At 40.8% G+C, this 25,351-nt stretch overlaps 1 protein-coding gene across 1 annotated transcript; it reads right to left on the bottom strand.

Annotated features, from left to right (window-relative positions):
* Positions 1 to 7,308: 7,308 nt before the first annotated feature.
* Positions 7,309 to 23,820, bottom strand: LOC111603219 (tumor necrosis factor receptor superfamily member wengen). Its single transcript, XM_030223451.1, has 5 exons — positions 23,791 to 23,820; positions 14,913 to 15,589; positions 14,598 to 14,832; positions 8,311 to 8,499; positions 7,309 to 7,793 (listed from the first exon to the last, which is right to left on the bottom strand). The coding sequence occupies exons 2-5, from the start codon at positions 15,585 to 15,587 to the stop codon at positions 7,675 to 7,677; spliced, it is 1,218 nt and encodes a 405-aa protein (XP_030079311.1). The 5' UTR covers positions 15,588 to 15,589; positions 23,791 to 23,820; the 3' UTR covers positions 7,309 to 7,674.
* Between the last annotated feature and the right edge of the window lie 1,531 nt (positions 23,821 to 25,351).

Genomic DNA, 25,351 nt, shown 5'->3' with positions numbered 1-25,351 from the left:
TGCTCTGGCTGCTCACCTGGACGTGGTCGAGTCGCTCGCAGTTGTGTTCTTGGTGTAATTGTGCGTTGCGGCACGCGAAATTAAGCAAGCTGTGTGCAGGCGCTAGACAATGAGCCGGCTCGTGGTGGTTGGGGCAAGTAGATAATGAAGCGAAGGCAGTTGGAGGACTTGGGACTGGCTCCAGGGGTCGCTAAATAACAATAGAATGACAAACGCCCAGCAGCAGCAGCAGCAGCGGCGGCATCAGCACACACACCCTGCCACACAGCTCCTTCAACTGCCTTCAACTGCCACCTAGCGGCTCTCACGGGACACCGAGAGGTGTCGCAAAAGTTTTTGCCTTTCGCACAGTCAGCTGGGCCGCAGAAGCGGCGTCTATTGTTCCCCAAAGTGTTTTTATTTAGGTTGGCTAGGCGGCAGGCGCCACGCTGCGCCCCGTCTTTTGAGCCTGTGTTGCCTGTTCGCCTTTGGCGCAGACATTTCGTTTGTTTTATTATCTTTTATTATCATCGGCGTTCTGTCTTTGTCTCAGTTGTTGTCCTTTATGTGCGCACCCAGCGCTCAACGTGCCCCCATCCGTTGCCTGCTGCCCGCCAAATTGGCCGTTAAGATGCTAAAGATGCGGATTTCGGTGATTTAGCAAGTTGGCCTCATTGTTGCCTCAGCCATAGTTTTGTTTGCAAGCCCTTCGCCTAACGGGTTATTCCGGCCCACCGAAAACTTGTGGCGGAAATCGCGCTAATTTCGCCACCTGATGCCAAACAATGGCGGCTCGAACTTCCCGTTCGCTGGCTTGTGGCTAAAGACTGAGGCTCGAAGCTCCTCTATTTGCGCTAAAAATGAGCGCATCAAGAAGGTCTAATTTGAGCATTGTAAGAATAATAATAATAACGTTGAAGGCAGTAGTAACAATAATACTGAATAATAGCAGCATGAATAATCCCAGTTGCTCTATTCCCATTTCAATTTGTACTTGCAACAAGGATTTCGCAATTCCTAGCAGTTCAATATGGTCTCATTGTTTTACCAATCTTTACAACATTGCTGCCAAAATTCAGATTCAGTTTGTCTTTTCTGTATTCCGCTTGGCAATACTAAGCTCTTCTAACTCTTTCATTTGCGATTGACAGACTTTTGACTGAAGAACTAAGTCTTAAGTTTTTTTAAGATTTTCATTTAATTTTTAATTTTTATTTAATTTTTTTTCTCCCATTTCTTGCACAAAGTTCATAACAGTAACATGAATTCCGGAGACACAAAGGGATCAGGCTCTGAGAGCTCAGAGAGAAAATGAATGAGCTGACCTATCAGCCTACCGCATATGCTCTAGAGCTGGAAATATTGATGTATGATCTGGGCAAAATCAAGTTGGAGAAGGTCGACGGCAAAAAGGGAAAGTCTATATAAGAGCATGATGAGCCAAGGGCAACCTGAGTGCACCCAGCTTAGACAAAAGTGTGGGCATTTTAAAGGAGCGGAGCCAACAGATTTGCGCTCAATCTAGCCTAAGCAACCGACCCCGACAACCAAAGGCCACTGCCCAGTATTTCCTGATGCAAATCCAATTGGCCATTTCAAATTGGAGGGTCAGGCGGTCACCATAAATGAGCTGAAGCAGGCATTCACCAACAATATGCAGCTGAAGGCACATAGGCGTCAGTAGATGGAACTGACTCTGAACGGATTGATGCACGCCATTGAGACCATTATGTGCTGGTCGATCTGTCTGCTAGAGTGGGCCAAGGGTGGTGAGCATCGTGACGTATCTTTGCCATGAGGCCATATCTATGGCGGAAAGCTTATTGGCATCTCGCTAGACTATCATAACCCCTGTCCCCTATGCAGAAGTACATGCAACAACATCCTAACAAAGGGAAGTCGAGACAAAAACTATTTCAATTCGTTATGAAACACGGTTATAAATGAATAATTGAAGGCATTCATCGAGCTCCCAGTTTAGCCATTGTAAAAGCTCAACAATGGCACACACATGCATGTGCATAACCATACATACTTGATGTGGCAGCTGCAACAGATTTGGTTAGATTCGCGTCGCTTCGTTTCCTCTTTGTCATTTTTCTATTGGCCTCGGCTTTTGCGTTTGTGCCGCCATTTTGCCCTCTTAGCAGCGAAATAGTGTGTGTGTGAAGCTAACCACTAACTACAATACATTATACAGATTTATCATACGCCAAAAGTTGGATTAAATTCATCTTTATTTATTATAAATGATCTGAATATGTATAAATGTTACAAGCGCAAAATAAAAAGTTCGTGTCTTTGCTACAAAAGGTAGCGGTCTGAGCTGAGCATGTGTGCGCCCCGGCTAAGCGGTGACACATACCTTTTGCAAACGAAGTGGGAAACGGTTAAAAATAACAAGTCTAGCCAATACACAAGCCAATTCCTTACTAGGCATTTAAGCTTACATTTATCTTTTTCATATCCACACACCTATCGGAAAACGGTTAACGAAAGAAAGTCTAGCAAGTGCACAAACCAAATCCTGTAGGAAAGCAAAAAAGACATTTCCGTTTCGTTTCCATGTTCCCAACCATGTGATTTCTAACATCAAGTCTTACTTTTAAGCGAGAATAAAAGCAAAATAAGAATTCCTCAAATCAATTTTGAGTATTACGTAATACTGAATATAGCGTATAGCTCTTGTAAACTGATATCATTTAGTAAATATAAATATATAAATATGTATTTCTGCACGAATATTCGCGATCTGAACTATTCATTATTTTGTTCTTATGTTGACTTGAGCATTTCATTCGAATCGTGAGAAATGAAAATAGAAAACACCCCTTTGCTTTGCTTGTAGAAATGCATTTTCCAAGCATCTAATGAGCTGAGTGGACCACAGGAAATGCCCGTTAATCATTTCCTGGCGCAGCATCCGTTTTTCATTTGGTTTTCGGGATTATTCTCACAGATATCTGCGAATTTCCGTTGTGGAAGCAGCCAAGCGGCTCACGCATTGCATTCAAATTGTTTAAACAATGTATGAATAATTGAAGACCTTGTTGCTGCTGCTGTGACTTAATGATGAAAACAAAGCATGGCAAAGAAACCCGCGGCACATTTTGCAATGCCAGCGCTTCCGTCGTGTCTCGCTCGTTTCTCGGCCAGCGGAAACGCAATAGCCAAAATCGTCAAGTAATATCGATAACCAAAGTGTATCAAACGCTGCTGCCAACCCATTATGGACTGCCAACAGCCAACAGCAAACAGCGAACGGCGAACGGCAAACGGCGAACAAACAATCAACAGGCAGCGGCTAATTGGCAGCCCCAAAAGCGGACGCCTGTCGCATTCCAATGGCCAACGGCCATTGGCGACGTTACGTTTTCGCTTTGTGAATGAAACTGGAAAACCCCCTCCTTCTTCCACCCGACCCCTTTTAACCCTTAACCCTCGCGATAGCCGCACATTTTTGAGGCTGGCACACCCAGTGGCCAGGGCCGTCGTTGGTCGTTCGAGTTGTTGCCAAAACGTTGGCTGCCATTAGCAATTCCATTCAGTAGACACGTTCGTGGCGCTATTTTCGATACATCGATCAATTGGCAATCAAATACAAAGCAACAACAGCAACAACAACTCTGAGCATATGAATTAATGGGCCCCCTTGGCGCCCGCAGCTGCTTTTGAGCATTGCACGTGGCTCGTTCTAGTATTTCCAATCGGGCTTCACTTCCTTCCGCTTTCGTTTATGCTGTTGTTCTCATTCGTTCTCTTTTTATGTCCGCCACTCGACGCTTTATCAGTTTCAAGTGCGCCGCCAAGTTGCAGCCACATCTTGCGGCAGCTGCGACAATGCAGTTGCCGGCGATGCCAACGACGACGCCGTGTCGCATTTTAAAAATACTCGAAATGAGTTTGGCATGTGCCACAATAGCTCAGCGCAGCTGAGACTGCATCGTCCCAGTTGCCACATGCCACATGCCACATGCCAATTGGCATTTGCTGTGCTACTTCACCGTCCACGCTGAGTATCGTAGCTTGAGCTCAACTTATATCAGCTGACAGATGCTCTGTCAGTGATCCTCTCACTCGGACATTCTAAAGAGTGAATGCAACATTTTGATTATGTCTTGTTCCAATTAGCAGCAGAGCACTCATTGTTATTGTAAGTTGTATATACATATGTACGTTCATATGTACATCACTATATGCATTATTCATCAGCATTATATTGAGCTATTGTTAGTTACATAAACAAGATTAAGAAGTTCAAATTTCAGTTTCAATCATTCGCCTTGCCTTAATACTCCTGCCTCCATCAATCTGTAGATGTAATTCCCGAATTGCCACGCCGTCAAGAAATCTTCAAGCTATTGATCTATAGCTGCCACAGATTATATATTCAACATTTAAAATCTCAAGCTAAAGGCTTTGCCTTCAGGCAGACGCATAGCAAAGCCAATATACTCATTTCCTTGCGCGAGCGAGCATAAATCTGTGCCGAATTGAACAACAAAAAAATAGTCAACAAATCCATTCAGGATGCAAATCAACTCACATCGAGTGTCCAAATATGCTGAGTAAATTTTGTATTAATTAAGAATTTTCTAGAGACAAAAGCTATGTGATTAAGGGGCGCACTTAATCTATGTTTAGATTGTGATTGGTTATGCGCAAATCAATAGCAATAAACATTCGTTAATGCTTGCTTAAGCCATGTTCTTGCTGGCCATGTTGCATGCACGATCGATAGCGCGTTTTATGGTCTATATGGTTCATACAGTTAGCAGCATAGATGATAGCAGCTGGCAAAGCGACGACGGCGACGATGACTGCAACGCATACTGCTCGATGTTTCGGTTTTGGTTTTCAGTTTTTGCTAATTTATGCCACGTCGCAGCTAATTAATTTCTGTTGGGCAGTCAAGACATGGGGGCAGCATTGGCAAACCTACACTAGCAACAGCAACAAACAAGAAAGTCTCCCAGCTCGTGCATGGAATTACCAATGGGTGTCGAAGTTTGTTGTTGTTGTTGTTGTTAATGTTGTTGATGTTGCTGTTGCTGCTGCTGCTGCTGTTGTTGTTGTTGTTGCTGCTGTTGTTGTTGTCTTCGGCTTTTCATTAGAAATGTTTGCGCGTTTTTCAGTCGGCGCATCGCCATTTTATTTTTATATATTTTGTTTTTGCCTTGGTCAAACTAAACGCGCGCTTTGATGTGCCAGCAGCAGCAACAACAGCAACAACAGCAACATTGTTTTTGCCTTAACAAGCATTTAATTGTGCAACATTAATAAATTCAAAGGCGATCGTCGTTTGCCATTTCCATTTTCAATGTTAATCGTCAAATGCAAAATGCAAAATGCAAAAATTTCGAATGCAAAATGCAAATTTACTAATGCGCCCAGCAACAGCAACAGCAACAGCAACAGCAACAGCAATCGCAACTTTGTCAGCTTTACCAAACATAGGGGTAGTCGATTGGCTAGTTGGCTGCTTGAGGGGTGGGGGTCGGGCGAGTCAACCAGTCCCTACCCATTTCCATTCCCATTTCCATTACCATTTCCATTTTCGTTTTCATTTCCATTGAAAGACGTTTCCTGCCTTGCACGCACCCATTTGAAGAGTCCCCACGGTCGTTCGGTCGGTCGGCAGATTGGTCGCCCGGACCAAAAAATATGGATATTGTTGCGATATATATATAAATATATATGTGTATAGTGTGGGGCGTGGCAGGCGATCGCACAGACATTGTGGTGCCACATGGTTAAAGGGATAAATATGGAGAGGGGGGGTGACATAGAGAGCTATAAAAGGAGAGAGAGAGAGAAAAAGAGGCAGACAGAGAGAGGGGCAGGGCGAGGAGACAGAAGAAGGCGAATATGATAGGGAGAAGGCGAAATAGAATGATAGATGAGCAGGACGTATAATTCTATATGTCCGATAAATCAGTTTTCAATTTTATATAATATTATGTATTACTCTCTTTATTATGATATTTTTATATTAATATATTTAGAGCTCATATTTTCGAATCTATAGCTATAGCTACAAATGGAGTCAGCAATCGAACTTATAAAACTCTTACTGTAAATGGTAAAATTCTTCTTCATTTAATTTGTATAGTATTTATATTGATTTATTTTATTAATATTCATGACATATTTTAAAAATACATTGAATTATACTTATAGTTCGATGGGAACTTTTACGAATGTTTGGATTAGATCATCCATGGGAATATGTATTTGAATCTATGTTTATTTTCATTGAGCTTAACGCTAACTGAATTTGCTTAAGCGATTCATCCATAGATATGCGTATGTATATACTTAATATCCATTTGCAATCAATCGTCAGTTCGCAAAGTCAATATATATATATATATATATATACATATATATAGATACATAATTGAGGAATAAATGACTTTCGCTGGAATAAAATTAGACACGTTTCATTCGCCTTGTACACAACACGCCATAAATATCGAGCCCAATTCCCAATTCTCAGTGCTCAATACTCAGGGTCGCCCCCCTCCGCCGCGCCCACTACGCCGCCCACCAATTGACAGCCCTCCATTCACACAATGGAAAGCGCCGAAAGGCTAGGGCTGTGGCTGGGGTTGGGGCTGGGAAAATGGAAAATTAAGTTGAAACAAGTGAATTAATTCATAAAACTTTTTATTGTTGCACACTTATAGCACTTAAAATATAAACAATTCTCAATTCGCTCTGCCTTGTGGGCATTTCGACATTTTTCTTGATGTGAAATGTTACAAGTTTTTGTGTGTTTGTTGCTCTCTCGATTCGTCGACTCATTTCATTTGTTTTCTGTTTTGTTTTCTTTTGTTTTGTTTATATGTTAGTTTTCACTTCGTATGCGATTTAATAATTATGAAATATTAAATATTTATAATCCTAAATGAATATTTTTTCGCATTTCGCTAAGAACAAATACAAAAAAAAGATATATATAAATATATATATATATATATATATATATATATATACGTGTAGAGAGTATTTATAATTAAAATACGTTAAATATGTTCCCATAAGCGCCTATATATATTTGTATATATAATCATATCAATGTATGTGTGTGTGTGTGAACGATATAATGTATGATATACAATATGCAAGACTATATATTGACCATATAGTAGCTGATATGCTCCCGATATTGCTTGGTTCAATTCCATTCCGTTCCGTTCCGCTCGCTCGCCTTAATATTTACATTAAGTAGAAAATTTGTTAATCATATTATAATGCATTCAAATAGTTTTTAACTTCTGTTTACTTAAATCAAAAAAAAAAAAAAGAATCTTCCCATGCTCCTCACCCTCTCTCTCTCTGATATATATATATATATACACAAACAAAACAGATTTGAATTTTGTATTTAGAATTAATTGAAGCTTCGACTGAATGCTCTCATTAATAATTAATAATTAATTATATTAATTAATTGCTGTGCCTTTGCATTACAAACAAGTCAACATTAACACATTAAATTAAATATTAGGCAAAAAAAAGATATATATATATATATACAATAGATATATATATATATTTAGTCGTAATCCAATTTTGCAAGTTCTCGAGCTCCCTCAGCGCTGACTTTATACAAAGTTGTTCCTGCCGCTGCTGTTACAGTGTTGCTAGACTTTAACGTACACTTAAGTAGTTACACCAGCAGGCTGTCCTTCAGCCCTTCGAGTTGGCCAAGACGCCAGCGCCGAGTCCTTGATTCTCCTCGATATACACGTTGCCCGGCTGCAGGGTCTTCAGAATCCTACGCTCCTGATGCTTTGCGTGCTTTTCCACTAAAAACAGAGAGGGAAAGAGAGAGATGCGTGAGTGAGAGAGGATACATACATATGTGCTTGAGCTGTGGGCCACAAGCGTGGCTGTCAAAAACTGAGTGACAGCCGTAGGCCCATTGTATTAAAATTCTGTGCGGGCGCGTTCTCATTTGCATTTGCCATGGAATCAATTGCGATCGCATTGGATGGGCCCATTAAACGGCTATTGTCGCCGCCAAGAGGCCGCCGCCCACGGGCTCAATGGCCAATTTATATGCAAATTGGCAAACGCCTTGACCAAAAAGGCGCAAAGAACAGAAACAAAAACAAAAATAACACAATCATGCACACACACACCCACACTTACACACACACACATTTAAATGAAAAGAAATTCTTTCGTTTGTGGAATGCCATCCCGCGGCGTCTCAGCCCAGCCCAGTTCAGCCCAGCTCATTACATCCCAGCTCAGCCCCCCGCCAGGCGCAACGCACTCGAACTGGACGATCTCAAGTGGTTTGACCTTTGACACACTTACCAGGCAGCAGCACATGTTGCGGCTGAAAGAGGCTCGACTGCGCAGCGGACGCTGCCGCCGAGGCGGCCGTCATTGCCGAGGCGGGCAGTCCGCGCAAGGCATCTGCATTGCCTATGAAGAAGGTGCCACCGTCCAGGCTCTGCACCTCGGCCAGCTTGGCCATTAGCTTCGTGGACAACTCTTCCACATCTGCAAGCAGTCCGAATAGAACAAGAGCATGAGGAAGAGAAAGAGAAATGTGAAATGTTAGCAATTGTCTAGCTATAGGCAACATCTGGAATATCCGGTGGAAATTATTATGCTCAAGTCGGGCGTGCTCGACTGTCAGATACCCAGCAACAAGTTTTAATTTATAAATCGATATGCAATAGTGATTTATCGATCACATAGATCTCAACTTTATGTATAGTATATTTACATTATAACTTTTAAATCGATAAACAATAAAGTGACTTATCGATAACATATACCTTAACTATGGATATCTAGACATAGTTACAGATTTACTTTGTATATAAGCTTAGTAAATATAAATTAGTCATGGATGCTTTGTCTCTCGATGCTTATCGATAGATGAACACAGTTCAATGCAGCTGTTGTTGAACATATCGAATATATATATAGGTCATATAAATTACTTTATTTGTTGTGCTTTTTTGATGTTTTCATAAGCTCGCATAACTTATAAATAAAAATTAAATTTTAAACAAAAATTTGTTTAAAATTTAATATGAGATGCTTGAAATATCGTTTTAAAACAAAATGTATTTCGTAGAATTTTGGCCGAATTCAATCAATCGATCACCCAAGGGCCCATTTGGAAGTACTATAAATAGAACGTTTCTATTTGTGCATTCAAGGTTTGAAATGCTCGCGGGTCACGTCTGCCAGTGGCCAGTAGCCAGTAGCCAGATGTATGTGCTTTTATATAGTATGTTATATGTAATTTTCGCAAACTGTATAAAATACTGTTATGGCCTTCATAAACATGGCCATAAGGCTGTTAAAATATTTATTATATTTTCGTATTCGCGCTGTCAGATCAACAATTATTACTGCCAGCCATTTGTTGATCGATGCCAGGAAATTGAAAGGGGGTCGCTCAGGGGCCTTTGGGGCGCATTTCCGACTTGTAAACAAGCTGCGGAGGCGTAAACGGTGGGCGTGTCCAAAAAACAGACAGCCCAGCCGCCCAGCAGCGCAGCAGCGCAGTCAGCTCAGTCAGCCAGCAGATAATTTATAATTTATTTTTAAAACTTGTAGTCAACAAAAAGAAGTGAAGGAAAAAAAAGAAAATCGACATGCGTCGAGGAAAAACTGAAAAGCGAACGAGAGAAATGAAAAATAAAAGATCAACAAGAAAATTAAGTTCCGTTGCCCAACAGACGCGACGGCTGCCTTTCGGTTCTTTGCTTTTTATTATAAACAATCCCAGCGAAATGTTCACGCAGCTACGTCGTACACAATTTTTGAGAAAAATCAGAAAGAAAAATTCCCAATTGGAATGGGAAGAAAAGCAACAAGAATTTTACAAATTTGCGCAGTTCAATAAGGCTTCAAATGTTCAATGCGCCAAAGCAAATTAAGCACATATGGATGAGTAGGCTCCATAGAGGCTGAGAGGAAGAGTATGGCCGGCCACGGGTTCGAGTACTCCCATCTATCTGTTTATGTACTCGTACATCTCTCTCTTTGTGCGTGTGTGCGTGTGTGTTAGTGTGTGTTTATTTGGTATATTGGGAAAAGCGGCACAGTCGAATTTTCCGTGGAAACTGTATGTAGAAGAAGATTCTAGCAAAGTGATTAGTGAAAACAGCAAATCCGAGAAAAACCAAGTGCCCAGCACAGCAGCAGAAAGGGGGCTCCCGTAGGCAGGGGGCGGGGGAGGGGCAAGCAGATCATATGATCTACAAAGTGAAATTTTGACTTGAGAAAATATAGATCAATAATTGGGTGTTATGGAAAAAATCTCTACTTAAAGTCTATTGATATTGTTTTTGGCTGATCTTCATTGAACGAGAATTTGGTAAATAGTAAAATAAACCAAATTTTATAAGTTACTTATGAGATCAAAGACAGCTCGACTCTGATTGTGTAATGCCTCTTGAACTTTAGTCTATAAAGTTGTTGATCAACGAATCTTATTAATAACAGAGACCGCTAGAGCTCAGTATTTGCTTGACATTCAGTCACATTTGCCCACTTCGGTCGTAGTATTCGCAAATAGCAAGTTTGTTTCAGGTACCAAGTGAGTCGCCCTCGCTCGCTGACTGTGCAGTGCCCGCCCCTTTGTCGCCTGCAGCTGGGGGCTGGGGGCAAGGCAGGCACGGGCATCGCTATTTTTGGACTGGCCGTAAAATGCAGGGACCGAAGATCGGCTGCATTTGCGCGATCTGCATTTGCTCAGCTGGCGCATTGAGCGAATTTATTGCCTGCTGCACATTTCCAAGTTGAAGGAAGCACTAAGCGCGTGCCAAACGCATGCGAATGCGAATTGCAGAAATGCCAACAGAAAGAGAGAGAGACAGAGAGAGAGAGAGAGAGTCGAAGGCAATTGTCAATTGAGCGCTTCAATGCGCCCAGTCACACCTTTAGCTGCCGCCGAAGATGCCCAACAACTTCCTGTACAACCCGAACCAGCTGGTCCAATATTTAATCAACGGCCGGATCGAAGTATTCGCCAACTATTTATAGATATGTGACGAGTGCGACGGAAGTGACAGAATCCAATAAGACGTAAACGTAAAGGGAAATGCCGCGTGGCATTTACCAAGTGCAAGCCATTCGATTTCATGAACACAGTTGACAAAGATCTGTTACATAAAGATGCAGTTGTTGTTGTTGCTGCTGCACGGCATTTCCTGCCCCTCGTTTGTTTTATGGCCCTCGACTGGCTGTGACATGATTTTCGAATTTGATTACATCGCCGCGGAAGTGATTCAACTCTGCGGTCTACAAACATCCGCTTGTCCTTGAGCTAGACACATGCACCACAGCAGCATGGCAATATGCAGACAGAGGCGGCTCGAGCAGGGGCCTTCACTCTTCCGCTGTACGTGTCTTTTACCTGGCTACTAGGTATCTCTCACTCTCTGGGTCTTTGTGTGTCTGTGTGTGTGTGCGTGTCTGCTTCCGGTCCTGGATTAACACTGGCTATAGCTGAAATTTGAAATCTCAGAAATCACTGCCAGTTGCACTTGGTAACACACTCAGCTTATGATCCTAAGCAAGTGTTTTCGTTGCCATTGTTGTTGTCTGTCTCGATTCGCTGTTTGCGTTACGTATCGTTTCGTTGGTGGCTTCATAAATTGTTCACACTGGACATGCCTGCACCCGCTGCGTGGGCTGACGCCAACGTCGTCGTCGGCGTCGGCGTCGGCGTCGATGTCGACGTCGACACGCGCTGAATTATGATTACAAGAAGAAAAACAAGACGGGAGCCTATCAAAGCAAGGCATAAATTTTCACGTTGGCCCCGCAGACACGACCCGTGGGTGGATGGGCGCGAAAAGCGTGGAAAATTCACGCTCTTTACCACCGTTGTTGTTGTTGTTATTCTTTGCCTCCTTATTATTGTTGCGCATCAAACAACATGTGTCTACACACTCACAACGCCAGCCAAAATGATATATGCGTGGAGATAAACACATAGATATGCTCAAGACTTTCAGCTGGTTGTGAGTTGTGCGTTATGAGTGCAGCAGAGCTCCCAAGTGGAAATATTCCAAATTCACTTTGAATATCCAATTTCATTCACAGGCTGCAGCACAAGTTCATGTCAGATTTAACATGAAGTTAAAGACAGACATGTCGACGTAATTCAAAAATATTTTCTGACAGATTTCGCTTAGCTCTTGAAACAAATGGCGAGCTGACAAAGGAAAACGCATTTTCATGATTTTCTTAATAAAGACAGAAAATAAAAAATTATTCTCTTAAATTGAGTGAAGAGTATAAGATAATTTGGAATTTGTGTTGATTTTCTGACCCTGCTCTTTATTTATTAAATTTACATTTGTGAAAAGTCATTTGCATATTTTATCAATCTTCGAATTTTTTTTTATGCCTTCAAAGTTTTACGATCTTGCGTATATTTCATTAATATTATTATTTATTTACTATATTTTTTTATGAACTTATGTTTTATTTTAGTATAAATATTATATATTTTGTAATTATATACACATATATATATATTTTTTTATATACAACTTTTATACATTTTATGTGTTTTTTATATATTTTTTTTATTTATTTTATATATTTTCATATATCTTTTTTTATATATTTTTTATACATGTTTTTATACATTTTTATTTATTTGCTTTATTCTTTTCTCTACATACAACATAAACGTATGTTTTATTGTTTTATTCAGTTTTCATATTTTAGAGCAAATATGTGGAATGAAATAGCAAAAGGTTATCCATGCTCAATTTCTTTGGCACTTAGAAGAGCAATAAAAGTTTATGCCAAACACTTTATGTGGCTGCTGGCTCATAAAACTTGAAAGTGAGTTCGCTAAGGAACTCGATTCAAATCAGTGGAAAACGCAACGACAATTTGGAGACTCGCCGAAGTTAACGTTGCCTCACCCTCTCTCTCTCAATCTCTCTCTCACTGTCTCTCTTTTTTTCTCTCTGTGTTGCATGCCACATTTAAGTTGCGTCTCTGTTATATGCTGCTTTATTGTGACATATGAGAGGGAACCCACGGCATATAGGAGTACATAATTTTTGCCCTGTAGGGAACTAAAGCCAATTGGCTTAAGGCAAATATCATTGCCAAGGACAGAGATCGTTGCCTGGGCCAGAGAAGATCATGGAAGTACAGTCCAACTGTGTGTGGAAGCAAACTGCATTGATGAGCATTGATCGTGAGGCAAAGCACATTAGAAATCTTCTATATATCTTGCTCGATGAGAACTCGCTTTTGGCTTTTCTAAATATCTTTGCAATGCGATATATATATCATGTCTTCTCACAAATGTTAACTTTTCTTTCTTTATCAATCTTAGATACGTGATGCATCTGCACACGGCCTGTCAGCTCCACATACATCTGAAATTTGTTACCCTTCATGTTCGGCTGTGGTTTGAGGTTTTTCCATATTCTTTTTCTGTTTTGGAGCTCATGTTGCGGTCAGGTTGAACACGAGTGCCAAGAGTAAATAAATTAAATTAAATAAAAATAATGCAAGGAATTCGAAGCTGGCAAAAAATATTAATAAGTTTACTGACAACAACAACAACAACAAGTAAATGTTGTATGCAAAACGCGTCGCAGTCGACGTCACGGACGCACATGCGCCAAATATTTGGACGTTTCGTTCTACTTTGGCGCAGGCGCAGCTCGGTCCAAGCCGAGCGCTGTTCATTAATATGCGAGGAATGGCCAGCTCCTGAGAGTGAGCTCTGCACCCCTGTGTACCCCTGAGCACCCCTAGTCTCAGCCAGGCAAACAAATCTCGCAGTAGCTCGTGCAGCAATTCGCTGGAAATCTGAGCGAAGGGACGCGCGTCTTTTGCCTTGGGCCTCGGACTACGACCACGTCTTGAAGGAGATGCCGCTGGCGATTGTCGGAGCGCCCATACATCAAAGTGTCGTGTTTTTTTCAAAACTTATAAATATGTACGAGTCGCTCTGCTGTGCTGAGCTGTGCCGAGCTGTGCGCTGCCCACGTTTAGGGCCAGCCGCACAACTGCAGCTGCAGGTTGTTTCTCTCAGCTTTCTAGTAGAAATCAAATAACACGCCATCGCATGCCGGGCATGCTAAACAGCCGAAGCACTCTCCGAGCACGCTGCAACCTTTGGCAATGCAACGTCTAACGTGTTGCGCATTTCAATGCACCAACCGCCCGTTGACATGGGCCATGTCGAGGTTGAGGCGTGTGAAAGTTTAGCCCAAAGGCCAATCCCAAACGCTCCACTAATACAGTTCCCAACGACTGATACACAAGCATTATATATCAACTAATTATATATATATATATAACTAATTAAAATTGGCTAAAATGTATGGTTCATATGGAATTTCTTATAGGAAAATTTATATTAAAAATATATTTCATTATTTTTTGACTATTTTAACTGAACTGAACGTTGTTTTGATTAAGCTCTAAGCTAAGCAACATCTTCGATACTTGAGTTATATTAAAACTAGTTGAGAATTATAAGAAAGAAACTAGAATCTATATACACAAATTATATATATATTTATATTGCTGTATATTGCTAGAAACTGTCATGCTATAAGTTCTAGCTGCATTCAACTAGCAGATTAACTCACCTTGGTCCAGTCGGCGCTCCATGCGGCGCCATTGGCGCATATGATGGATGAGTATGCAGGCGGCGACCGAGAAGAATAGAAGGCAGGCGAGCACCGCTATGAAGAGGGCGCCCGTCTGCCAGTCGAGGGGCAGTGCAGCGGCTGCCTCCTCATGCAGCTGTTGCAGCTGCTCGTGGGTCAAGTGCTGCAGCGGCGTTGGCTGATCGAAATGCTCATATTCCGATGACTTTCGGCGCTGCAAACGCAATATCGTTGAATGAGATGTGCTTGTTGTGTTTGAGAGTGTGTGTGTGTATGTGTTGAACATGAGCTTACCTCCTTCCAGTTGGGCTCCGTCTTGGCCAGCACAACCCAGTCGATCTTCAGCTCGTAGATGGAGCGGCAAACGGTGTCGATGTGCAGCTGGCAGGGTCGCAGCGGTATCATCTCGTCCTGGCAGCTGGTGCAGGGCATGCACTTGTCCTGCACCTGATCCCACCAATGCTGTGGTGCACAGGGCGAGCTGGGCGGCACAAAGCCGCCAACGCTGCCGCTGTTCGTGACAGAGGTGAGTGCGGCAGCAGCAGCGGCAGCACCAGAGGCGGAGGTGGAGGCGGAGGCTGTGGATGCAGCGGCAACAGCGCACAAGGAACATGTTGTAGTTAGCAGTAGAAGCGTCAGATAGGCGCCAGTTCTGCTTAGATATGGGATGCTAAATCTTCTACGGATTGTTGTTGTTGCTGTTGCTGTGCTGCTGCTGTTGCTGTTGATGTTGCTGTTGCTGTTGCTGTTGCACTGCTCGCCCCGCTGCCGCTTTCGTCGACGTTTGTGAAATTTGGAGTTTGTTTTTGTTGCTGGGCGCATTATAGTTAGTGTTAAGTTGTTGTTACATTTACTGCTACTCGTTGTTGTTAATTTCGTTGCTGTTGCTGCTGTTCCAATTGCCACTGCTGCGCCTGTTGCTGCTGCTGCTCTGCTAGCTGCGGTTCCACGCAGTATTAACGGCTGCATCTCTGCAAAAGACGAAAGAGGGAAATGAACGAGTTTTTGAGTATATTCAGCAGCTAAACGACTTTGCCAAACTCATATTGGACTCAAGTCTAATAATTACATATCCAAGAGATTATCTATGCCAATCAAACGTAACTAGACTTAAGTCTACTTTCAGTTTTGTTAAAGTTCTTGTGGTTACAAATGCCATAAGTAAAAGGAACGTAAACAAAAGGCAGAAGCGAGTTATCTTCTTAAACTTTTGCAGGGTATTTGTGCATATATGCAATGAAAATCTAGACAAACCTAATTCAGATATTTTCTAATATGATAATTCAGACAACTTTCATAACTATCAAAAATCTAAATCCGCTTTGTACCTTTCCATAGTCCTACGATTCACATTAAACTAGCTCAAGCCCTAATACTATTGCTCTCTTCTGATTGCACTGCAGTTTATAGATATATATATATAGATTATATATATAGATGCTACAGAGTGAAGTTAATGACAAAATAAAGATTATTTATAGCGTTATCTCTGCTCTGCCTTGCTCTGCTCTGTCGCGTTCGAGCTGTCGAACTAATATAGGTTATAGATTTAAGTGGATTAGAGATAAAGCTTGTTTTATTTTAAGAATGTAGCCTTGATTTCAGCTTGAGTACATGCAATGACATCTGTTGCAGACAGATTTAATATTTTTTTTTCAAGTTTTCCCAGGCTTTTCACACACACGCAGTCATCGTTAAAGCTCTTGTTGTGTTTTCTGTTTTACGTTGGCATCGAGTTGCAAACTAATGGAAAGTGGCCACACAGCGGGACGCTGTGCACCATTTGGGCATGTGGGCAGGGAAGGCCTGGCACTGCTCATCCTCCTCCTGCTGCTCCTGCTCTTCAGGCTGCCCGCTTGGATTATCGCCCATAAAAGCGCGCGCAATGGCAAACTAATAAGCCGACCGGCGGCCAATGATGTTGATAATGATGATAATGCGACGCCATCATCATCATCATTATCATTATTATCATCGTCGTCGCCGTTGCCGCCGCCGTCGCCGTCGTCATAATCATAAATGCGTACAGTTTGCAATCAACTTTAATGTCAACGGGGTGCTTAGGCGTTTCGCCAAGCCCCCGACCAGCCGTCCCTACCTCGTCAAGCTGCATCGGCTCCGCTTTGGTTCATTGCTCAGCCACCGTCCGGCGTCCGGCTCTTGGCTGCAGTCTCCCGATTCCTTTGCATCAGCGACAACGACAACGACAACGAAACTATTATAAATGGCATACAATTATTATTTATGCAGCGGCTGTCACTCAATGGAGTAAGTGCATCAGTGCGAAGGGACTGAGCAGGCGGAAGGGGGAAGAGAGAGGAAAGAATGGAGCAGGGGGTGTTATATGGGGATGGGGTTGCAGCAGTGACAACAGTGGTTCCACATCCACTCAGCCACTGGGCTTCACTTCCGTTGCAGCAGCAGCAGTAACTGGCTATGCCCAAGGGAAACCAGGAACAGGAAAATCGACCAACTATTGAGGCAACTCAAGTCCATGCGACAGAAATGTGCTTAAGAGCCAAGTCTTCTTTTGCTTTCCATTGAAAGCAACCAGAAAAGCGGCTTCAGCTCTAAGCTAATTTGATCTTTAGCAATATGGATAAATATATTAATCTATAAGATATATGAAAGCTTAGTTGACACAGACGAGTAGAGCTGAAGAAAATGAAATCAAAGCTGAGCTAAACTTGTTGCTGGGACACAATGGAAACTGCGTGTGGATAGGAAAAGAGCTAAGCTCTATGGAACACACGTCACATAGAGTGGAAACAACAACAGCAGCAGCGACAGCAGCAGCAGCAGCAGCAGCAACAATCCGCGAATATAATGGAAACAGCAACAGGAAGAAGATATATTTAATTAAAATCAACCATTGCTCGTATGGCCACCGGGAACGTGAACCGACGAATTGAGCTGGCTGATGATGATGCTGATGGTCATCGAGGCACAGAAGGGCATAGCCGGGGGGCGAGCAGAGCATTAAAGTGCGGCTCATAAAGGGGTATACTGTACTCTGGCTGCATAACACATGGATATATCTATATTAGCATAGCGCTGCGCTGGCTTACGAGCTGTCAGCGAGATCAGCAACAGCCGACGCGGCCAATCAATCCACAGCGATTCGCAAAAGGGAAATCGATCAATTGAAAATTGAAAAGAGACAAGCAATTCCATAGAGGGGCTGCTGAGTAGGGGGAGTAGCGTCTCTAATTAGCTGCCTTGGCAAGCCCATGTGATCGGGTCAACAAATTTCATTTCTAATGAAATTCAAATCGGAAATGGCCCATAAGGCATTGGCATTTCCTCCCAACAGCACACACTCCATGTGCATGGCACCTGTTTTCCACTCTCGACTATTAAAAATGCATTTCAATTCAAATTGAATAATTATTAGTTGTATTTGATTTCTGTTTATTGCGCCTAGTAGTTCCGCTGCCATGCCCATATAAACTTAAGTACGCCCCCTACCTCTACCCCTTTCTCTCCCTCTCTCTCTCTTTCTCTACATGTATTCGTAACAAATGGCTAAAAGTGTGTTTGTTAGATACTCTGCTTTGATCTTTGGCCAACATAACAAATGCGCCAATTTGCGTCGTCTTCATTATTTATTGGCCAAGTGCCAATCTATCTGTCAGTCGCTCAATTAGACACTCGTTCCATCAATCATTCCGCTGTGTACAGCAATTAACCAAACAAATATCAAAAGCATAAAAGACATAAATATAATCAATCATAATATTTGATATATATATAAGTATATTTATAATAAATTGATTCATTCTAGCTGTTTCGATTTCAAAAGTAAACATTTTTTAAAAATTATATATATTCTCTTACTCTAATTCCTAGTCCCTAACACCTTCTTCTCTTTCTGGCAACTCTTCAAAGAGCATATTTGATCTCTTTTAAGAATTTATAGACTTGGCTATATATATATATATTTAGGCAAATTGTATTTGTTATTTCACCTTTATAGAAACTTTTTCAGTTATATATTTAAAATTTATTTATTTTTAGTTACATATAATTTTTAAAATTATCATTTTTCATTATTTTTTCTTATTAATTTATAATTTTTTTTTCATTATGAAAATCTTGTTAAAAGAACTGCATCCAGAGCTGGCAGCGCCTTTAACTCTGCCACTTGAAACTTGAAGTTGAATATTTCAAATGTCCCTGACCTGACATCCGCTCAATTGTGGCCGCACTTTCTGCTGCTCCTGATCTTGGCCAGCATCAAGCTACGTGCAACTAAAATGAACTGCCAGCAGCTGCCACGGCGACAACTGCTGGCAGTTAAGATGCGACTCGAGTCGCGCAGAAAAAGAGCCGAAAAAGCGCAGTCAGCTATAACAACAACAACAACAAGGAGAAAATCAAGTGTAGCGTATTTTTAGCGCACTCAGAGATTTACCAAGACTCGTACATGCGTATCTATATCTATATATATATGTGTGAATATTTATAACATATATAGATATGTATATTGGGACACGCAGCACACGAGCATTTCCAAGTAGTCCAACCAACACATATCAACTTGAGAGACGCAAAGGCAACTGCAGAGACATTGAGGCAGCAGCCACAACAACAGCAACAACAACAACAACAGAGCATAACAGTCGCACATTATTATGTCAGAGACATGTATCTATAAGATACATTTTGGTGCGACCGAGTGAGGCGTGCTGCGCCCTGTCTCTGTTGTTATCGCTCTTGTCTGACAACTGACAGCGACAACAATTTAAATCATGTTGCATTTTCAGCTCTGTGCTAATTGAAACTGAACTAACCGCTCAACGGAGAGAACAAAGGGGACATAGAGAATGACGGGGGAGAGGGAGTGGGAGGCAGGGAGCGAGGAAGAGTGAACGGATAAGCTAAAGGCAACTCACAAAATGGGTCAGTCAGTGTAGCCTGAACACAGAACACGCAAACTGATTGATCTACCAAAAGTATATTCCTCCAATTAAAACTTGATTAAATCTCTCTGATGATGGGAGTTGAGTAAGAATTCCTTAAATACTGTTCAAGTCTGATTGAGAAGGAAATGTTTTAGATTAAGTCCTTAATAGATGCCAATACGTAGCTATTTCTAACAGCTGTACAAATGCAAGTCCTTTAATAGACTCGAGCTTCAAGCCAACATCTTTGATCATAGGAAAGCCAAGAGGAATACCACTAATATCTACTCTTAAAATGATTTACTTCTAGTTGATGTTCTAAGCCCAAAATACAAGTGAACATATATAGTATGTAAGGCAAGCAACATTTAATCATAGGGTATGTGCAAGTCATGCTATAGCTAACTACTGAACAACCCTTTTGCTGGCGGATGTTGTTGCTGCTGCAAAAGTGTTTGTATTTTTAGGCCAACAGCTGGCGGCTGTCGCCAGAAATGTTTGCCAAAAACCAAAGTAAAGCGAACCATTTGATAGCTGCAATATGGCTGCTATAATGAGAAAATCGGCAAGCCAACTCAGAGATACTCTGCCAGAAAAGTAGCCAAATATAATATACAAAAAAAGCAAACGAATAACTACAAAAGATGCTAAATAAACGTTATATAAATATATAAATATATATATAGCTTACTGCTACAGGGCAACTGTTGGTCGGCTATGCCCGTTTGAGAGCAAGTTTCCAAAAATTGAATTGCGCAAAATAAATGCCAGAAATAATACTAAGAAATTGATTTTAAAATCTTCTGGGCAATTTAAGCAACAATTTGAAATATTTGCAGTTTTCTTCACGCGTTCAACTACAACTACAAGAACAACAACAACAACAGCAACAATTGCAGCAACAACAGCAACGACAACGACAACAAAAGCATGTAGACAGACATTATTAAAATGTCAACTGAATGCTCACAGCTTTTTTATGATTATTGTTGTTTTTGTTGATTAGTATTAGTTGAATGTTGTTGTTGTTGTTGTTGGTGTTGCTTTGGCTTTGGCTTTGGCTTTTGTTTTTCTCTCGTTCTCCTCCAGCCGCCCCCGCTCTGTCTCTCTCTCTCTCTCTGCTGCCTATTGCTGATGTGTAAATTCCAAGCGCGACAAGCCATTAAAACGTTTCCATGAGCAAAAAGCAACAATTTAATGAAACGCGCCATGAGCAGCAGCAGCAACAGCAACAACAAGAACAACAACAACAACTGCAACAACAACGACAGCAAAGCTGACTGATCAGTGTTGTTTCAACAACAATTTAGTGGAAATCTTTAGAGCTTCTCTGCTAGTATGTGTGGGCGTATTGATTGTGTGTGTGTGTGTGTGTGTTCGTATGTGTGTGTATGCTTGCGAAATTTCAATATAATATCGATACAAAACAATTGTAGAAGCCAAACAAAGCTAGAAATATGTGCATGGCACTCTAAATACCCTGGGACTTATAGACTAGGCGACTCAAGCTTTCTTTAAGCCCTGACAATAGGCCTTGTGAGCTTGTGAAAAGCCACACAAAATGGAGAAACACTTCGAACTAATCCGTAATATGCTTAGCAAATATTCGCAATACTTCAAATAGGCAATCAAGACTGCAAAATTATTAAAAATTGTAAAGCACACTTCAAATGATTAGCTATAAATACAATTGATATGCTGACATTGCAGTTAACGCATTTTGCAACTAATCAACGCGACGCTGGCCCAACGATATCGCAATTCAATAAAAAACAAATAAAAGTTCTGTTTCTTGCACTTTGAAAACATCTAAAATGTTCTTAGCCTGTGCCGACAGCTGTTGCGCGATTTATTTTCATTTCGCCGCACATGGAATACCCCCAATGCAAAGTCCAATTTTAGTTTATTTTTGTTTTGTTTTGGTTTTTGAGGAAAAACACATTTTTTCTTCTTTTTTTCAAGCTACTCAAAATGAGCTTTAGAATTGGAAGCGAGACAGACAAGTCTTAAGAATAATTTGCAAATCATTTATCAAAAGCTGCAAATAAATAAGATAAACGAGAGGAACTATCCGACTATAGTATACGCTGTACGACGATGCCAACAACTGGCAAACATATTTAATAGGAAAGCAAAAAAATCAAAAATATATTCAATGTCTGCCTATTATCATACATATACCTAGAGCTAAATGCCCTAAGAGTTCAACAATTAGAACGACTTCACGACGTTCCAGGGCGTACGGGGTATACCACAAGTTGTGAGCGTTTCAGCTGCAATATCAAACAATGATTCGCGGATCTCTGGCCAAAACAAACAAAAGATCTGAATGATGTTCGGCCAGCAGTTGCTGTGTAGATACATGTGTGTATTGAAGTGTCTGTATAAGTTTGTATATATTTGTATTTTATATATGAATATATATCTTTATGCATATTTTAACAAATGCCAAATGGCAGACGATGTGTTAATAACTTCAGCAGATGCTGTTCACAGCATGTAGATGCAGATCTAGGCACAGATACAGATGCGAATGCAGTTTAAAATGGTAATATAATTCATATGGACTCAGATAAAGATACAGCTATAGGTTAAAATTGAAAAGCAAACAGATACAAACAGTTTCGGATGCATACATATAGATACAGATACAATTTCAGGTGCATATATAGATACAGATACAAATGGAGATTTGAATTCGTAAATAAATACAGATACAGTTGCGGTTGGAGATACAGATACAGATACAGATACAATCTAAGTTTCAAATACAGTTTGAGAAGCAGTTTCAAATGCAGATACGGTTAGAGATATAATTTAAGATAAAGATACTGCTTGAGTTATAGATACAATTACTGAATCCAGCTATGAATTCTGGTGACATTTGAGTTACAGGCACTTTTACAGGATCAGATGCAGATACAGATACAAAGTAGGCTATAGAAACAGATACAGATGGAAATGCAGATACGAATAGAGGGATAGATACATTTGCAGATGACGATAAAAGTGATAATTGATGAAGATGCAAGTAGAGATTCAAATACAGATAGAAACTGCAGATACAGATACAGTTTCAGAAAAGGGAGCACCTTCAAATATAGCTACAATTACTGCAATGAATATAGATACGAATACAGATACATAAACAAATAGAGCTGCAGATGCAGATGCAGTTGCAGCAGGTACAAATGCAGAGCCAGAATGCAGACACAGATTGAAATACGGATATGAGTACGGATACGGATACAGATGCAGTTTGGAGGGCGACTTATTTATATTCTGACAGATTTTTGACATATTCAAAATGGAGGAGGGTCGCGCGTTATGTAAGCAACGGCAGCAGAAGAGTTCAATGTATTTATCTATGTATTTATGGCCGATGGCAACCGGTTGCAGGAGCACTGCACAACAAGTGCCGACTCCCGACTCCCTACAGTCGATGGCCGACTCTAGGGTCTAGGGTCTGCTACGGCTACCGATGTTTACCCTTTGGATTTTCCTTCCGCTCTTCGGGTCTTTATGGCATGTGTGCACGTTAATAGCACGTCGAGCATATCCATTAGCTGTTGTGCGTCTATGAATACGAGTGTGCACACACACACAGAGTCGCACACGTATTTGCATTTGTATGCGTACAGTGCCCCCTAATGGCAGTGCAACAGTTTGCCTGTTTGTCAGTTAGTCAGTTGTCGGACTGTGGGGGTTTCTCATTCAGACTCAGATTCCGATTCTGATTCTGATTCCGATTGTTTTTGTTTCTGTTTTATTTTTTTTTGTGTTTTTTGTTTTTTTGCGCTGCTTTGGACCGCTGGCACAGAGGGCTGCCACTGTTTCTACGCTCGATTTATATTTTTTATCATTTGATTTAATTTAATTCCATTTCATTTCGGCTGCAGGCCCAGCCTCAGCCCCAGGCTAAAGCCAGAGCCGGCCACAGCCCCCCTCGCATATACTAAAACGAGACCGGCAACGCAGCAGCGACTGACTGTGTGTGTGTGAGAGAGAGAGAGAGAGAGAGAGAGAAGGAGAGCAAGCAGCATCATGATGATCGTTGACGGCAACTGGCGGGCTGCTGCTTCCGAAACCGGGCATAACCATAATCATAACCGTAGCAAAGCTCATGAGTGCGCTCTGCCCCCGGTCCATCTGTCGGTCTGTATATGTATTTAGTAAAATATGAACATGATACTATATATGTGCATATCTGCCTTATATCTATATGTATGTTTATATATATGTGAACAAGTATTAAATAAATCACTCACTTTTTTCGTATTTTTTTTTGCTCGTTTGCGGTTTGATTATGTATATATGTATGTGGACATATATGTACGTATGTATAGCTGCTTTGCTGCTGTTGTTGGCTCTTCAATTTGCTGCTTGCATTTTTATATTTGTGTGCTCTTGTTGTTGTTGTTACACTTCGATCAACAATCAATCAATTAGTCGCCTTGCACTCACAATTTGTTGAACTTTTCGTTTTCATTTCGTTGACACTTTTCTTGCATGATTTTGAGTGCATAAAAAACATAAAAAAAATTAACATAAAATCACTCGCGATTCACTAATCTAACGCATCGGAGCAACTAATTCACATTCTATGCCAAACTATGTGTGTGTGCGCTTGTGTGTGTGTGTGGGTATGTATATATAATCGCATATATTTAAGCATCTAGGTAAGTATACAACCAGGCATGGCAATGGCATCGTTTCAAGTGCCGTCGCGTTTTCCACACATGCGATTGTAAATGTTTTAAACAACAAGAAAAAAAGAACAATAAATAAATAGCGCAAAAAAATAGTTGTTAAATATAGTAAATACGTTGCTTTTAATGCTAATATTTCAGAACCACTTTGGAGCAAACGACGATCGCAGCGTTGATCCGCAGCTCGTCGCGTGCGTGGAGAGACTGAGGCATGCAACGCGAGCGATGCCGTGTTAAGGCGACGCCGAGCGCCAGTGTTGGCTAACTAGCGGGTTTTTCCCGTTAGATCTAGCCGCAGCAAGCCCTCTAACTACAGCTAACATTTTGCATTTTTAGCTTTGAAATTTGTCTGATTTAGTTTTAAGTATTGTTTTTATATATATAAAAAAAAAAAATCAAAAATAAATATAATTATATATTATAAAACACATCTGATTTGTATTTTTATTTTTAACCTTGGCTAAATACAAATATAATAATTACATTTTATAAAAAACATTTGATTTATATTTGAATTTTTTCACTTCGGCTATTGTAAATACTTTTTGAGGTTTCATTTTCTTCTTCTACTTTTTGTCGTTGACAACACTGTCGCGTTGTCGCTCAACTTAAAACGTAAAAGAGAGCGAGGCATAGAGAGACGGAGAGAGCGAGGTCAAAAGAGAGAGAGAGAGAGCGCACTGCGATCCAGCATTGTGAACTTTGCTGATTTTTGGGGGTGACTTAGCTCTGCCTCGCTCTCTATTCACACCTTGCAAATTTCTAGAGGTAAAAGTCAAGTCACTTTGTCAAGCATCAACTTTTCTTGTTGATCTACTCAATGTTCGCTCACGAATGGCCTAAAAATTTAAATAATTAATATCAAATACTTAAATCATACTTTCCTTCTGCCTTGATTAATAACATTTGCAGCATACTTTTGGGCCGCTTATATGGTTTTTAGAGGTGAATTTCAAGGAACAAATTTCTTCATTGTTCCCACATAAGAAATAATATATTGACAATCCTTTGATTAAAAAATATGTAAAATATAATTTATGAAGTTACTCTATGGTACATTTACTTTCTTTCTTCTTTTTCAACTCATATAAACTATAGCTAAACTAAACTTTCATGACCG

This window comes from Drosophila hydei, unplaced genomic scaffold, assembly GCF_003285905.1.
Source record: "Drosophila hydei strain 15085-1641.00,03,60 unplaced genomic scaffold, DhydRS2 tig00000211-arrow-pilon, whole genome shotgun sequence".
Taxonomy (NCBI): domain Eukaryota; kingdom Metazoa; phylum Arthropoda; class Insecta; order Diptera; family Drosophilidae; genus Drosophila; species Drosophila hydei.
The sequence above is the reverse complement of the archived record's forward strand: the minus strand, read 5'-3'. Positions and strand labels throughout refer to the sequence as shown.

Coding starts and splice junctions, on each gene's coding strand:
- LOC111603219 (XM_030223451.1), bottom strand. CDS start 15,587: ATGCAGCCGTTAATACTGCGTGGAACCGCAGCTAGCAGAGCAGCAGCA. Junction 8,500..14,597: donor GGAGCGCCGACTGGACCAAG/GTGAGTTAATCT, acceptor GACTGCTTGCAG/ATGTGGAAGAGTTGTCCACG. Junction 7,794..8,310: donor GCAACATGTGCTGCTGCCTG/GTAAGTGTGTCA, acceptor CTCTGTTTTTAG/TGGAAAAGCACGCAAAGCAT.